We start from the raw sequence: 18,290 nt of genomic DNA, 5'->3' as shown, positions 1-18,290 counted from the left end.
AGAAATTTAATAAATTCAAAAACTGTTTAGTAAAACCTTGAAGCAAAGAACTCGTCCTAACTGGAATTAAGTTCTCTGTGAAATTGATTAATATATGAACCTAACCTTTTTTTGACATCACAACAGTAGTTTGTAACCCCTTTGTTCTTCGTTAACTTCCCATTAGTTCCACCAATGATTTGGATTCCAAACCAACTAGTCGGTGCTCCGCTAGGAATGGATGTTGTCCTTGATTGCAACTTAGAGTCCCATCCACGATCCGTAACATATTGGATCAGAGAAGGAGGCGCAATGATCCTGTCGAATGTTAAATTTGAAAGTACTTTGTTACCTTTGGGTCTTTACAAGGTGCAAATGCAGCTAATGATTCACAGTCTTCAAGCCGATGACTTCGGATCCTATATCTGTGTGGCCAAAAACTCTCTAGGAGAGACAGAGGGTACGATACGACTATATGGTAAGTAAGCAAAATATCTCCAAGTTTTTTTATTGGTAATTACCACGCGTACCCGATCTATTTTGTTATAAATAAATGATTTTCTATCTGAAAAGGAGCGTACAAAGTAAAATAAATATTATAAATATTTAATTTAATTAAAATTAACTAAAGTAATTTAGCTAATTAAAATAAATTTAATTAATTTAAATATTTAATTGAAAGAAAGTAAAAGAAAAAATTTTATATATGAAATTACACACCACTTTTTTATTTATAAATATATAAGATAAACGAAACGATCTTAAATAAGATAAACGAATTCATTGTTCTCTTGATATTATTGAAGATAAAATTTGTAAATTTTTAAAACTTATTATTTAAATCTATAAATTTTTATTTAAAAATGAATAAATAACATTTATTTATTACTAAATAAATTAATAAGTAAAAATAAATTAAATTAATTTTGTTCGGTGGAAGAAAATTAAACTTAGGAATTCTAGGACATGCAAAAATTGCTTTTTCAGAAATTTAAGCAGATATCAGAAGTTTTGCATAATGATTAAACTTTAAGTATTGATTTTTTTATTATCTTAACTTTACACAAGTGTGACCACTCCTTAAAAGTATTAGTTGCTTTCATCAGTGACAAAATTACTCTTAAAAATCCGGCAGCGATGGCGAGTCACCTCACAGGTGTCCAAATAACATTCCTGCGTTAACCGTTGAATATTAAAGGCTTGTTTAAAAAAAATTATATATTTTTTAAAAATATAAAAAGTTACATACAATAAGTACCGCAATTCATTAAGAGAAGATGAAATATTAGCATTATTCAAGCAGAATTCAAAAAACTGTTTCCGAAAAATTAAAATGAAAATGAGCACCCGTTAGGTGAGCCGCAACCGTTTTTGCTACAAATCGGTGCACCACCACCACCACCACTACCGAGTTCAGTTGTTGTTGGTGCATCGGCGACTTAGACCTTATATCTGTAAATTACATGTATTCTGTGGTCATTTTCCTGTTTGCTGGATGAAAAACCCGAGTTTCCGGGAGAAAAACTATGCTATCCTCACCTGAGACAAACTCTGACGTGTGAAAAAGACTCATAAAAATTCCTAGCGTCACTGACCAGATTCGAACTAAGTTCTTTTCCATTCAGTTGTGGGGAGGACCACGGTTATATCAACTGTGCTATCTGCGAAGGCCAACCTGAAGTACTTAAGAACAAACGCTTACGAAATGTGGGAGGGCTAAACTACTGTTCCGAGAAATTATAAGTTTTTGTTTCAAAATATCGACCTCCAAATGATTAGCCACTCAACTACTATAGATTTTAAGTGATAATTCTGGTACCTAGAGCGCATACTCTTACTCATAACGAATACCGAGAAATACGGTTCGTTACCTTTTAAATGATTATTTAGTAACAGATACTTTTCACATATAAATCTTTTACCGTGACAGTGACTGTATTATCAGTGACAAAGTAACAGATTCTTTACCTATCTCTGCACCACAGTCATTGAACTTCACACTGTTTCTCCTGTATATACCCAATAAAAATAATTTCTGAGGTGTATAATTAATTTTATATTTCGTTTTTTTTTTGTTTCAATTAATACCAAAGTATCGAACTTCACTGTAGCGATTTTCAGAAACACTTCATATTGGTATGCTGCTAATCCATCTGATTCGCTATTCAATGATCAATTTAGATCCAGCTAAGAAAATGTACAGTTTGTGAGATAAACACTAAATCGATTGTGAGATAAACACTAAATGTTTTTCAATTTGATGCTGCCATCTGTTAATCCCAGATCTGAGGATACCAGTTGGACTCGACTTGTTTTTTCGGCATGCCTTCTTTCTCCAGAAACACTTATCTCAGAAAACTAAAACTAGTAAAACTCTCTCTCTAGTACTACCCGAAGAAACCAAATAGAAAACTTGGAATTTTAGCTGATAAATTGAATCGTGGTATTCGTATCAGTTAAAAAATCTTGAATGCACTTTATGAATAAGAATTCTTCTCCAGAAGAATTCAGTCTATCATCCTAATTTTGAACCGTAGATTCTTACGCTTTTAATTCACAGAAATTGATAGGATGTTGGATTCGGAACCCGTTTGTAACAATTTTTTTATTCAGTTTGTTATGTGTTTGAATTACCATCATGTTTTCCAAATTATTATTATGACCACAAGCTTCTACAGATATGACACAAGTGGGCCTGTCAATCCATCTATTGGAACATGTCGCTCTGTTTGGCAATGAGTTTCGTTTTAAAAGAACTGGCGCTAATTTAGAACCATATAATACACTGTATACACGTACCAACGTACTGTAATTCAAAGGATCCATCACTATTGTAAAGATTTCTAACTACTGACAGTTTTGTTGGACTTTGGAATTTTTTGCCCACTACTGTATGTTACAATGACCACTTTTGTTCGAGGAATAAACACAAAATACGTAGTTGAAGCGAAAACAAATACGATTGTAAATTCTGAAATAGGATATTTTTCACAATATATAGTTTGACTTCAGCGTGAGAATGCCATCATATGGAATTAATTTTCAATAGAGTTTGACATAAATATACAATTTATATCCTATCCTTTGGGATGTCAAGGTTTTAAGCCTGGGGATGCAGCTGACAAAGACGCATAGTCGATGATACCGCTTCTTTATCATATTTGAATGCTCGCAGATTTAGAAAGTCGGGACTCTCAAATTTTAGAGAAGGAGAGATATGTCGAGCTCTTGAATGAGGAAAGTGTTTAAAGACAGAATATTAGAAAGTACGTTATAATACTAAAAATAGAAAATTCTGTTTATTTTAGTTAAAAATGAACATACGTTGTTATATTCTAAAAAGTGCGATATTCATTTTTAAATGTTAATTTTGTTTTATTCAATTTAATCTCTACGTTGTTTAAAATTTAGGAACAGATAGTGAGGACTGTTTAATTAACACGTTTAATACGTGACGCTTCTCAGCAGAATGGGAAAAAAGAATGCCCTTTCGCTTAAATTAAACCAATTAGATCATAACAAGACTTGCCTCATTTCCTTTTTCTCTTTGTTACCTTTTGTGTTGGAGTATATTTTCGTATGGAATTTCAAATTGGCGACGTGTCCAAAACGGATTAGCATGCAGTGATTCGATTTTTAACCGAAGGACAAAAACCATAAGGAATTTTTAACAGAACGTTGGCATTTATGATAAAGTTTAAGAAGAGGTCAAGCTTTTCAGCAGTTTGAGTAGTTTCTACTTTGAGTGGTTTAGGAGCGTCAGCGACTCAGACCATATTATACAGTAATTCTATATTGTGTCTGTAAATTGTGTGTTCCGTGGTCAATTTGCCAATTTTTTTAGACGAAAAACCCGAGTTTCCAGAAGAAAAAAAAAACCACGCTGCCCTCTCCTGAGACCACGTTGTGAAAAAAAAAAATGCGCATAAGAATTCCTTTCATCATTGACGAGAATCGAACTCATGCCTTTTCCACTAGGTGAAGAAGATAGTGTTTCTACACACTGTGCTACCGCGAGCACTTTTGTAATTCAAGGATAAGTCGTGCGTGACATTTTCGATTATAATTGTTGGTCTTTGAGATGCATTTTCGAAGTTCATGGACAAATCATAGCATTTCTTTCTGTCACATTTTTATTATCATTATTGCTTCAACTGTTTCAATTTTTAGGTCACAGACATTTGAAAACAGTAGTAGTAGTAGTAGTAGTAGTAGTAGTGGCACATGATGCAAGAAAGCAAGTGTAGGAGCTTATGCAGCATCAGCCAAAAAAAAAAAAAAAAAAAAAATCATCACACCATTCCCTCCAAATGCCTGTCCAGTTCCTCCTTAAATTTATTTAACCTATCAACTTCCACAACGACAGATGGAAGTTTGTTCCAGCAATTAACCACCCGCTGGCTAAAGGCAAATTTCCGCACATCTATTCTACATCTATCCTTTCTTAATTTGAACTTATGTCCCCGTAGGTTCGTAATCTGAACAAGTGGAAGGATCCCATCAGAATTCAGCGTGCTCAACCCATTCAAGGCCTTATAGACCTCAATCAGATCACCGCGCAGGTGCCTAGTCTCCAGCCACTGCAATTTGCAGAACTTAAGCCTCTCTTGGTAAGAGAATCCCTTCATTCCACTCACCAATCGTGTTGCTCTTCTCTGTACACGCTCAAGCAAATCTACATCCTTCCTAAAATGAGGCCTCCAGACTTGTACGCAATACTCAAGGCGTGGCCTGACCATTGCCTTATACAGAGGGACAATCACCTCCTTTTCCCTGCTAGCAAAATTCCTATATATCATTGACAAAACCCCATGACCTGCCCTAGCAGCCTGTCTGCATTGCTCAGAAAACTTCATATCTGACTGCACAATTACTCCCAGGTCTTTTTCATTTTCTACCACCTTAAGTGTAGTACCACACAGTTGGTACGTTTCTCTGGGGTTACTTCTACCCATATGCAGTACTTTGCATTTGTCAAGGTTGAACTTCAGTTGCCACTTCTTAGCCCATCTGCCCAAATTATCTAGATCCTGTTGCAGTAGCACACTGCCATTACTGTCATTAACAACCCTGCCAACCTTTGTGTCATCTGCAAACTTCGACATTAAGCCTGATATACCTTCATCAATATCATTGATAAATACACAAAACAACAGTGGACCCAACACCGAACCCTGTGGGACTCCACTAATAACATTAGTCCACGAAGAGCAGCACCCATTGATTACCACCCTCTGTCTTCTCCCACTTAACCATCCTTTTATCCATTGTAGCAACTTACCCTTAATACCATTGTGCTCCAATTTGTACAGTAGTCTTCCATGCGCAACAGTGTCAAAAGCTTTCCTGAAATCCAAGTATATGATATCAAAATTATTTTTCGCATCCAGTTCCTTTGTGACCACATCATAATAACCAATCAAATTTGTCAGACAAGACTTTCCCTTAACAAACCCATGCTGTGTTTGAATTATTGCTGCAGTCTTGTCTAGATGATCCTGCAATGCATCTTTAACCAGTGACTCCATTATTTTACCCGGAACAGAAGTTAAACTAACTGGTCTGTAATTACTCGTGTCACCCTTCGATCCACCTTTGTGAATTGGGGACACATTTGCACATCTCCAGTCCATGGGAACCTCCCCTGAGTCCAAGGATGCTCTCATAATTATGGCTAAGGGTTTGCTTAGTTGCTTTGCCGCCTCCTTTAAAATAACTGGATAGATCCCATCCACCCCAGGTGCCTTTCTTATGTTTAACTTCAACAATTTCTCCTCCACTTTGCTCTCAGTTATTACAAAATCATTAAGCACACTGCTACAATTTGATAACCTTCTTCCATTTTCAAACTGTAATAATTCCTCACGTGTGAATGTAGATGCAAAATACTCATTCAGTTTGTTTGCTATCTGAGCAGGATCATCAACAGTCGAACCATCGATGTCAAGTGGACCAATCATATTCATCCCCTTCCTTTTAGAGTTTATATAAGTAAAGAAATCCTTGCTGTTTTTCTTAGCATCTTTTGCCAAAGATTTCTCGTAATCCGCCTTCGCCTGCCGAACCTCCTTTGTGACCTGATTACAGACTAGCTTATATCTGCCACAGGCTTCTGCGTCACCTGATAATTTATATGCATCCCATGCATTTTTCTTCTCTGTCACGAGTCTCATTAGTTCATTTGATAACCATTTAGGCCTAAACCTTGAACGATATTTCTTAATCGGTATATAAAGTCTAGTAGCTTCCACGATTAATTCCTTGAATGCTTCCCACTTAGAATTTACTGTTGGTAACATCGTCAGTTGATCCCACTGTACAGAATTTAAAAACTGTTTGAGACCACTGTACTCCCCTTTACGGAAGCAAAAACCCTTTCCTTTACCCCTGACGGTAGTTACCTCTTTGAGTAAATCCCACTTCAGCACACTGTGATCACTGCCACCTAGTGGTTCCTTTATCTGCAAATTCTTAATACACGAATGATCACTGCTGATAACCAGATCAAGAGTGTTACTTTCTCTGGTTGCCTCTCGAACATGCTGCTGCAGAAAACAATCATCCAATAAATCCACAAAAGTCTGACTGGTGTGTGAGTGACCAACCCACAAGTTCCAGTCAATATCTGGGAAGTTAAAATCCCCCATTATAAGACATTCAGATTTACTGGCCCACTCTATTTCTCTGTACAATTGTTCATTGTACTCATTCAAGTCATTAGGCCTATAACACACTCCTACCCTTATTTTTCCTTTCGCAGTGCTTATCTCGCACCAAACTGACTCAACAGAGCACTGTTCATCTATATTAACTGGGTGCACTTCCTTTGATTTTATGTTTTTCTTAATTAACAGTATAACACCCCCTCCCTTTCTGTCCTGTCTATCCTTTCTGTACACATTGTACTCCCCAAATTCCAGTTCTGCATTCCTTATATCTTTGTGACACCACGTCTCTGCTATCCCAACAATATCCGCCTTTGATGTCTTGACCAACACTTCAAATTCATCAAATTTATTTACTATACTTCTAGCATTGGTATACATGCAAGCATACATGCTCCTATGCCTATTCCTTTTTACCCTAACACATCCCAAATACCCAACTATTCCATGATGACTGCCATCCGTCCCTGAAACCCCCAACACCCCTCGCTCCAGGTCGCTTCTTATTCTAATAGAAGTTGTGCAAGAATCACCTTCACCTCTGCCTGCGGTTACTGTTAAACTATTAGTCTTTGTATCCCCCCAAACTAGCAGTTTTCCGACCCACCTAACACTGTCTCGATAGCATCAGCAAATATTCTTGCACCCTTTCTATTTAAGTGTATCCCATCCCTGTAGAAGCAATCTCTCCTGTTAACAAGTACAGTCCAGGCTGAAAAAAATTCTACCCCTTGAGCCTTGCACAATCCTTCCAGGGCCGAATTGATCGACAAGGCTCTCATCATATACTCCCTCCTATCGTGTCTGGGCAGAATTGCAGACACTTTCAAATTCAACCCTATTTCACGGCTTTTTTTCAACAGTGACCTGTACTTGTTGAGTAATTCCGCCGGTCTCCTACTCTTAATATCATTAGTGCCAACGTGTACAACTATATCACCTTTTGTGCCCTTGAAAGATGATATCCGCTCTACAACGTCATCAACCTTTGCCCCTGGCAGACATACCCTGGTCCTGTTCCACCTATCCTTTTTACAAAGCATGTTCCCCGTTTCCCTGACAATAGAGTCACCAACAACAACTAGTTCCTGTGGGACCAGCGCATTCTGCCTTAGGGGTTGCCGCTGTGTTGCGTGATGACCAAGTGCAAGCTCTGGCGTTGATGTGGGCAGCTGAGAGCTTGATGGGCCCCTCAATTTACTTCCTTCGAGGGCATCCACCCTGTCCTTCAAGCTGTCATATAGGCCCATAAGAACGCTGAGTTGTTGCCTGATTTCGATACACTCCTTGCATCGCGCACACACAAAGACATCCCCCATGGCAATATCATGTTCCGTTCCAGAGAGTTCGGCAAACATTTCACAAGTTGCACATTTCTTTAGGCTGTGATGCGTTGGAGAATTGCCCCCCTCAGTTCTCCCCCGAGTCACAGCACTCCTGCCACTTTGTGCCCGTTGCTTTGCTGCTCTAGTTTGGGGCATGGTAGTTTAAATTAAAAAAAATCAATAAATTAAATGTCAGTAGTATTTGAATAGAAACTATTAAATAGAAACAGTGAAGCGTATTACTATATAATAATGTAGTACAATGACTATTGTTCTCCAGCGATGAATTTTAAGCGAATAGTTGAACCCGGCACTATTTTTGGCCCACGAACCCAATCTCAAATAGATTAGTTGCGTCTCCATTTTCAATAAAGCCATTTTCATCGACCATCTAGCAATGTAATAAGCACAAATAACCGCCACTTTTCAAAAGTAGTTCTTTTGGTTGTCATTATTTCGGTTGTGACAAAATTCTGGTTAGCTCTCTTTGGATATGAATCATGCTGCTCCATCTCCACCAGTTCTTAGACAGAATGTTTTAATTGAATACCAATATACTCTTTCTGGGCTGATCTGTGTAGATTCACACAACAAAATTGCCGACCCCGACAGAGCTGCTCGTTATTTAAACAGATTATCTCTTCGTTGACGTTTTAACACCAACCTAATAATCGCAATCACTGCAGGTAATATGAACCCCTTCAACTTTCAAAGTTTCAAAATTTTAAACCTTTTCTTTCGCTTTTTTACTTCGCTCATCACCGGAAAATATTCTCCCCGACATTTTTAATTAACCATCCGTTGTTTAAAGCTCCGAGTTAGAATGAAGTCAGCCACGTTTGTCAGTGTATTGTACGTCTCGACACACACACACAGCGCTGTCAGTCACAGAAGGTCCCTTTGTGCAATAACAGCAAACTCACAATAGCAGCTTTCTCCATATTCCAGACGGCACACCTCATCCCAAAAATGTCACTAACATTTGGACAGTATGTTTTGGCAATTTGATTCCTAGTTCACTTTACCATGAAAAGTGTTTTAAATTTAAAATTACTTCTATTTCCCATAAATAAAAATATGAATGTTTCTTACAAAAACACGGGTCGAGCGTGTAATTCACTGAGGGTCCCTCCTAAACAAATCCTCAACAAAATTTGGCTGAGCACACCGACTATCTTTTTTCTTATCCCAGATTATTACGTTTATCCTCTGGAAAGCAAAATGTTACAACTTTTTCTTATTCTCATCAACGAAATCCTATATTCGTCATCAAAATTTTGGACTCAGTTTAGTTTTAAAAGCATGCTAAAGGAAACTGTTTCAACTCTAGCTTGTTTGCAATTGAACATTTGCTTTAAATAAGTTGGTAGATTTTTCCATTGTTTAGAATGCACATATCGTTAATTCTTAAAATGTTTTGCTATATATATGCAAAGGATGAGCAAAAAGAAAAGAAAGACCCTTATATCAGTTTGATCTTATTTCCATTTAAATGCACTCCTTTACAAAAATATTAGACAACTGGATATTATCATTATTAAAATCAGTACAGTTACGTCAGTAAAAACTCTTGACAACATCAACATTAAATTTATTCTTAGGACATTTTAGACCTCAAAAATATAGTGAGAAAGTATAAGCCTAGTACTGCGAGGTATTTATGTTTGCTTCATAGTTGAAGAAGCACAGAACTTTGCTATATATACAGTCACTCCAGTACCGATAACAATTGTATTAATATCTGGGACTTCAACAGACAACAAATACGTCTAGTGACATCCCAATTCCACTTACATTTCACGGGAGTTCCCATCGTTAAAGAGAAAGAGGCGTGATTATCAGTCCCGGACAAACAGTCCCTAAGACCCATAGTGCAGGTGACACCAGTATTGGTGCGCATTGTGTCTAAGGCCTGCAATCAGTAGCTATTAACTGGAAATGCCCTTAGCGGAAAGATCAAGGTAGGCCTACTCCACAGTTGAACCCGGCAACTTTGTTCACTATGTAGTAGTAGTAGTGGCATGTGATGAAAGAAAGTAAGTGTATGAGCTTATGCAGCATCAGCCAAAAAAAATCACATCATTCCCTCCAAATGCTTGTCCAGTTCCTCCTTAAATTTATTCAAACTATCAGCTTCCACAACGACACATGGAAGTTTGTTCCAGCAATTAACCACCCGCTGGCTAAAGGCAAATTTCCGCACATCTATTCTACATCTGTGTTTTTCTTAATTTGAATTTATGCCCCCTTAGGTTCGTAATGTGAACAAGTGGAAGGATCCCATCAGAATTCAGAGCGTGCTCAACCCATTCAAGGCCTTATACACCTCAATCAGATCACCGCGCAGGTGCCTAGTCTCCAGCCGCTGCAATTTGCAGAACTTAAGCCTCTCTTGGTATGAGGATCCCTTCATTCCCCTCACCAATCTTGCTGCCGTTCTCTGTACACGCTCAAGCAAATCGAAATCCTTCCTAAAATGAGGCCTCCAGACCTGTACGCAGTACTTAAGGCGCGGCCTGACCATTGCCTTATACAGAGGGACAATCATCTCCTTTTCCCTGCTAGCAAAATTTCTATATATCATTGACAAAACCCCATGACCTGCCCTGCAGCCTGTCTGCATTGCTCAGAAAACTTCATATCTGACTGCACAATTACTCCCATGTCTTTTTCATTTTCTACCACCTTAAGTATAGTACCACACACGTTTCTCTGGGGTTACTTCTACCCATATGCAGTACTTTGCATTTGTCAAGGTTAAACTTCACTTGCCACTTCTTAGCCCATCTGCCCAAATGATCTAGATCCTGAAGCAGTAGCACACTGTCATTAACAACCCTGCCAACATGTGTATCATCTGCAAACTTCGACACTAAGCCTGATATAGCTTCATCAATATCATTGATAAATATACAAAACAACAGTGGACCCAACACCGAAACCTGTGGGACTCCACTAATAATATTGAAGAACCCTGTTTAGCACTGTTTATTACCAACGTAAGACGTGGAGAACTGTTAATTGATAAAATAATGAGCACTTAAACCTCCGTGGAGTGCAATTTACCTTATTAAATTATTTAGCAAGAGCGTCTCATTGTAGTACTCACCTTAAATCCGTAAATTAAGAAATACACTATTCTGATTCTTCTAAAGACGACAACCTGGGGAAAAATTGTGCACTTCTTTTCTTCCTTAGGGCAAGTTTTAAATAGTTTATCTTTAATTCTTTTCACCTTTCACCTTCTATGAATTCATTCTCTTAATTTACGAATTCAGAGGTGAGTACTGCAATTATAGGCTCTTTCTAAATAATTTAATTAAAAGCTTACAGTACTTCAAGCTTTAGCTAAATTATTCAAATTGCGCAACCTACCTTTAATTTCTTAAAGAATTACAGATTATTCTCAAACATTTCTTGGTACTTCCTGTACCTCTTCTTCAGTGACTATAATGACAGAAAGTGGTAAATTATGGTGAAATGATTCACATAAAGTTTAAAATCTACCTCATAATATAATAGTGGTAGTATTAGTAGTATTAGTCATGGTCATATGGTGCAAGGAAGACTAAGGCTTTTGTTGCACCAGCTAAAATAAACAAAATAAGAATAAACTAATAATAAAATTAAATAAAATAAATAATTAATAAAAAACATTAAGAGAAAAAGAAATAGGCAACCTATGCATTTCCCACCTCCCGTGGATAACTATCCAGCTGACCTCTGAATTTCCTCAAACTGTCAGCCTCTATCACCCATGTAGGCAACTTATTCCAGTAATTTATAACTCGCTGGCTAAAATAAAACTTCCTGCAATCCAGTGTAAACAACTCCCCCTATAACTTAAAACTATTGTTCTAGAATCATTTATAACCGTGAAAATTTCGTCCTTATTCATTTTGCTTATACCTCTCAGAGCCTTAAACGCCTCAATCAAATCTCCTCTAAGGTGTCTAGTTTCAAGCTCTGCAACCCACATATTCGAAGTCTTTCCTCATTGGACGCCTTTTTGCCGATCTCACCAGGAGAGTTACCGGTCTCTGGACCCTTTCAAGAAGAACAATGCCTTTCTTTAGGTGCGGTCTCAAAACCTGAACACAGTATTCCAAGTGTGGTCTAACGACAGCCTATATAATGTCCTTATCTCTACTAGCGATTGTTCGATAAATCATCGATAGGACACCATGGGCCTTCCTTGCAACCTGTCTACAATCCTCGGAGACCTTCATGTCTGACCGTATCGTAACACCCAAGTCCCTTTCCTCCATTACCGGCTTTAGTTCAACTCCGCCAAGTGTGTAAGTTATTTTGGGATTACTGTTCCCCAGGTGTAATACCTTACACTTTGCTGGATTAAAGCATAGCTGCCATTTTCCTGACCATCCCTGAAGTCTGTCTAGGTCATTCTGAAGAAAATTCGTTTTGAAGAATTATATACGCATTCAAGGCGTCTGGGATTAATGTTTTAAAGGTATACCATTATTCAATTGTATTCGCTCTCCGTGAGATATCTATCCAGTTAATAGAGGCCATGTAGCACCACTACTACTATTAGCGGTGGTGGCAAAGGATGCAAGAAAGCAAACTTATATAGAATTAGCAAAAAAGAAACAACACCATTATGCACTTCTTCCATCCATACCTTCCAATAATTTGTCTAGTTTCTCCTTGAATTTATTTTCCTATCCTTTCCACATCACTGGACTGAAGCCTGTTCCAACAATCAACCACCCTCTGGCTGCAGGCAAATTTCGACAGGTATATCCTGCCCATGTGGTTTTTTTTTTTTTTTTTTTTTCACTATTTATTTTTTAAATTTTTAGCTCAGGCCAAATACCAAATTCAGAACCAGCTTTCCAGGGCTGGTGCGAGGATTACCAATGGGATTTCAACACCTCGATCCTAACCACCGATAGATTCAGAAAACGCAGATAGAAAATCATTCATTACCAACACAACAAACAAACAAAACAAAGGCATGCAGAATAGTCAATAACCGCATGCATTTTTTTCAAAAGCAGAGTATTAGAACAGATTAAAAACAAAAATGATTCCATCCTTCCTCAATTTAAATTTATAACCCCTCGTGTGTAGACACGATGGGCTACACACTAAGCAAGAGGAAACATGCCATTCACATTCAGCTTATTCAATCCATTCATTGCCTTAAACACCTCAATCAGATCACCCCGCATGTGTCTAGTCTCCAGACGCTGCAATTTGCAAACCTGAAGCCTTTCTAGGTAAGAGTACCCTTTTGTTCCCAGCATATCTACATCCTTCCTAAAGTGAGGGCTCCAGATCTGTATACAGAACTTAAGATGCAGCCTAACCATGGCTTTTTACAAAGGAATAATCACCTCCTATCACTGCTAGCAAAGTTTCTTTCATTTTACAAAACCCCATGAGCTGTCTTGGAAACATGTTTTCACTGCTCAGAGAACTTCATATCTAACTGCACAATTACCCCCCCCAAGTCTTTTTCATTTGCACCACCCTGAGTGTAGTACAACACAGTTGATAAGTTACCCCTTATTACCGTAGCTCACCCTGAACTGTTATTAATTATCTCATAATGATGAACAATCACATAGATCCCCTCTTCTAATTAATCACATAAAGTTGTTAATTCTGATTACACGTTAATCTCATTACACATTTCTTGTTTGTTAAGGTTAAAGTTAAGTCTTGAATTAGTTAACAAATAATTAGCAAACATCAAGTAAAGAATTAAGTTCCAAGGCTTTAAAATAATTTAAATTAGTTATGAAGATTAATAATAAATCAATTAACATTAAGTAAAGGGATAACTATGACCACTAACACTCCTGTATGCTGTCCTTGAGATGCCATCAGCCTCAATACCGAGACAGTGATTTGCAATTCTTATATTTATATTCTGTACTGTACGCTTAAACTAAGAAAGTTTGGAATTAAACTCCGGTTAAGGTCTACTGTGGCCAATCTTAGGTTAGTTTGTTGCCGAGGGTGAGGGTATTTAGAACGAGAGTAGGGATTTGGACGTTGTCTTTTAGACATCTGTACGGCGGCTAACCTTTGTGACCGTCTAAATTGTGTGGGTGTTCAAGATTACGTCAGAAGGGGGGGATGGGGTTCTTTTTTTCAGAATATACTTATTGTGGTTCTTATTTTTGTTTTTCATCTGCTCTAATACTCTACATTTGAAAACAATATATGTGGTTATTGTCTATTCTGCATGCCTTTGTTTTGGTTGTTTGTTTGTCGATAATGAATGATTTTTCTATCTGCGTGTTCTGAATCTGTCAGTGGTTAGGACCGAGGTGCTGAAATCCCATTGGTAATGCTCGCGCCAGACTTGGAACGCTGGTTCCGATTTATCAAAATGGCCGTGAGCTAAAAATTTAAAAAATAAATAGTGAAAAACACAGATGAGAGTATCGTGTATCCAAGAGGAAACAATAAATCCAATCTATAATGGTGTGGGAAATGTTATTTTGTCTTCATATTTAGTCTTCTCATTATCCTTTTGGACTACGACTATATGCATTGGATGTACATGCACGGTTATTGGGATGGACTGAAGAGTACTGTTAGCTTCATTCTCTGATAGTTTGGCAGGGTTTTGTGATATATTTGGCAAAGTTTTTCCTTTATAAATAACGCAGTTCCATACCGTGCTTCATTACAATGCAATACCTTTGACTATCGGAGCATAACAGTAATTAATATCTTTAAAATAAAATATGTTTTTATATAATTTAGAGCAAAAGTAACCAAAAAAAAAGTATATACACTGGTGTTCAAAGAAAGTGCATCTCCTAGGAGTTCCACATTTCTAACCCTTTTTCGCAATGGCATGTTACATTAATAGTTAAGGCAAAGATAAGTAATATTTGACACGCGCTCTCAACACATTCCAAAATGAGAATTTGCAACCTTTATACGACAGTTTTGGTAAACACGACAATTATGGCTGAAATGTTATCAGAAACCCTCAGTTTGCTTCAGGTTTACCATTTTAAATGGAAAACAAAATTAAAGGTTCACCAGATGTAAATTAATATTTAGTTGAACCGCCTCTGGCCCTGATGACAGCAGCACACCGTCGAGGCACTGACAAGATCAATTTCTGAAGATAATCATCAACTGATAGTTCGTGGTTCCAAATACCAATTATGGCTTCCTGAAGTTCACGAAGGGTCTTTGGTTTCTTTCTGATTCCACACGATGCCAACAGTTCTCTATAGGATTCAGGTCCTGCCGGGCTGTTTCCTGGCCAGCTAAGAGTTGTAATGGATCGTTCTTCCAACCATTTTTTCACCTGTAACAAATGTAAACACATTACTGTCACACCTCTAATGCAGAAATGAAGCTAAAGTAACTACAGAAATGCCTACTTACACTTTCTGCCCATTGACAAGGAGTAGAGTCGTCCTGAAAGATGTAGTTACTTGGCAGGTTGAAATGGCAGCAATTTGCCTTCCAGTATAGCCAGGTATCCATTGGCATTTACCGAACCTTTTATAAACTGCGGGTGACCTACTCCGCGATACGAAATGCACCCCCATATCATTTGGCTGGTAGAGAATTTCACTGTAGACGCCATACAGTCTGGATGGTATTCTTCACCACGTCTATGGCGAATCGTTTGTCTCCCATCAGAGCCATGCAGGTTGAATTTCTTCTCATCCAAGAAAATAACTGACTTCCACTGCTCGGGGATCCATTTGACATGCTCCTTACACCAATTAATCGGGCCTTTTTCATATTTTGTGTGAGGAGAGGCTTCTTCTCAGGATGACGAGCTACAAGTCCATTTTTGAAGAGGCGTCTTCTGACTGTTACTGCACTTGCTACCATCTGTATGTTTTTTCCAATCTCTTTTCAGCTCAGACGAAGAATCTTTACGGTTTTTAAGGCATAAGCGCTTCAAAACGCGGTCCTGTTTTGGCGTAGAGAGTCGTTTGCGTCCAGTTCCTTTTTACTATCAACAAAACCAGCCAGTATTCTTGAGGTTGGAAAGAAATCTACTCACTGTCGACTGATTAAAAGACACTCTATAAGCAATATGACGCGAAGGACATCCTTCCTCACGTAAAGCAACAATAGCACTCTTTCTTAGTGGCGTAAACTGCACGTAACTCACCATCCTGACACAAGCAAAGAATGACTGCAATTCTTGCAGAGCCTGCTTATATAGCTGAAAGTAACAGCTGATGAAATATTACGTCATCACCTACGCATGTCAATCTTATCTGATGCAATCTGATAAGACTGACATGCGTAAGAAATATTGCCATATAGTTACGTTATTCGGACGACAATTACAATTTTAAGGGGTGATGCACGTTCTTTGAGCACCAGTATATATATATATATATATACTGTACTTCATTAAATGCGTTTTGTGCACATGTTACTCTGAAAACTTCCCATTTTCTTATTTAATCAATAATTTCTTCTCCAGCGACATTTTGGGAAATTTTGTGTGTTATCCATTAACGTGTAAAATACGTTTTTTCTCTTATATCTGCGAGAGAGGAAAAAGAAAAAAATAGTCATTGCAACCTAAAAGCCCTCCTGATCTTAAGATAAAATGCCGGCTTAAAGAAACGTGAAAGAAATGGGACAAAGCGACTTGGATGTGACGTGTTTATGAACGCGAGCATTCCTCTGATCCTCAGAGACGTGTCAACTCTGCCTATTGGCACTCCACCGCCTCTAAACAAATCCAGCACATTTCTCAGAAGATATTCCTGCTCACTGGTTTCCATTTCTCTTTTGCTTTAGTTTTTTGTCTTGCTCTCCCTTTAATACGTTGGCCTTTACTTGCAAAAGGGGTAAAAGAATTTGTACATTACACGCGATCTAAAATTGTCAGATAAAATTATTTCTCAAAATAAGTATTTTGTGAAATTTGAAATAAAGAATATCTTACTCCTAGATAAAATAGGAAATCAGTATATTTTTCTTTCATTTAACGTGATAACATATCGTTTTATTGCTGCTATAGCAGTTAAAGAAATATTCAATATTGATTTTGTCACAAAATGAAATAATTAAAGTATAGAAAATAATATGTGAAGTGGGACAGAAAAAAAAATCACTCAACTTACTGCTACAGTGTCCTCGTGGGGTAGCACAGTGAACATAATCGCCGTCCTCCTAACATCAGATAGAAAGGGCTCTGATTCTAATCCTATCAATAAAACGAGGAACTGGTATAAGCGTTTCCAGCCCGTTACTGAGTTAGTCGGTCTATGGATAGCAAGGTTTTTTTCGCCCAGCAAAACAGGCAAATCGACAAGAGAACACACGCAATTTATGGACATTGAGTGGATAAGGTTGCTCTCGCCCTAATTACAGTTTTTATACTGCTACAGTTCCACAGGAGCGAAAATTCGATCGCATCTTTAATCTTAATCACAGAAAGAGAGAAGATTTGACTACCGAGACAAGGTCTCATATTAGTTGCATGATATGCGGTTCCGCTTGTTTTTGCGTTGATTACTATTGTCTGTTTTTCTGTTCTTCCTTCTTTATAATATTTGATAGCAAAAAAGTTCACCGCGAAGATTTGTTTTTCTCCTGTTTCCCTCACATCATAAATATGATTCATCCTACGTGTAAGTGGTACCTGTTCCTCAGTATTCTTAGATGTAATGCGATGTAACCTAATCATTAATCGGGCATAGTGTTTGGGGTTGGTGCGCCACCGGTGGTTTCCCACAACTGCGCTAACGGGATATTTTAATTCTTAGAATTTTAATGGTAACTTAAGCTTTCCAGTTGTATTTGGTTACATAATATATGCGCGGAGTGACTCGTGCCAATTAGCGCTACTACACACTAGCTAGAGTCTGCGCATACAGATGCCTATCAGATGCAGCGCCAAAATTCAGGTAATACTAAACATTCAGGTAATACTAGATTCAGGTAATACTAATTCAGGTAATACTAAACATTCAGGTAATACTAATTCAGGTAATACTAAACATTCAGGTAATACTAAATAAGAAAAATTATTGAAGAAAAGACTGATTATACAACATAAAACACGAAATGAGAAGGAACGGCACAAAATGTTTCATTCTCAGAAGAGACTGGTTCCGCGTAGAGCTGTTCAAGGAAACTCCTCTGAATGACACGGCGCTCTTCAGAGGCGTCTTGATAATTTAGGTGCATTAAGCACAATTTTTACATTTTGGTAATGTTAGTACCCGCAGGTACTAATTGTTCAAGAAGATAAAACAAAAGATTTTACGTGGCTAAATTTTATGGTACATATGAAGAGTATGTTGGCATACTTATATTTGTTTGTTTGTTTTTATGAGGAGTC

The 18,290-nt window shown here is 37.7% G+C and overlaps 1 protein-coding gene across 1 annotated transcript in view; it reads left to right on the top strand.

Moving 5' to 3' along the window:
* LOC150091549 (opioid-binding protein/cell adhesion molecule homolog) overlaps nucleotides 1-18,290 on the top strand; it is a 236,817-nt gene that overhangs the window by 211,669 nt on the left and 6,858 nt on the right. The window contains exon 6 of the mRNA XM_090384536.1: nucleotides 167-457. Coding sequence (XP_090240662.1) covers nucleotides 167-457 — 291 coding nt within the window. The remainder of the gene's footprint in view (nucleotides 1-166; nucleotides 458-18,290) is intronic.

This window comes from Mastigoproctus giganteus, chromosome 1 (genome assembly GCF_048544385.1).
Source record: "Mastigoproctus giganteus isolate SK-2022 chromosome 1, ASM4854438v1, whole genome shotgun sequence".
NCBI classification, from domain to species: Eukaryota; Metazoa; Arthropoda; class Arachnida; order Uropygi; family Thelyphonidae; genus Mastigoproctus; species Mastigoproctus giganteus.
This window is presented reverse-complemented; position numbering and strand designations above follow the sequence as displayed.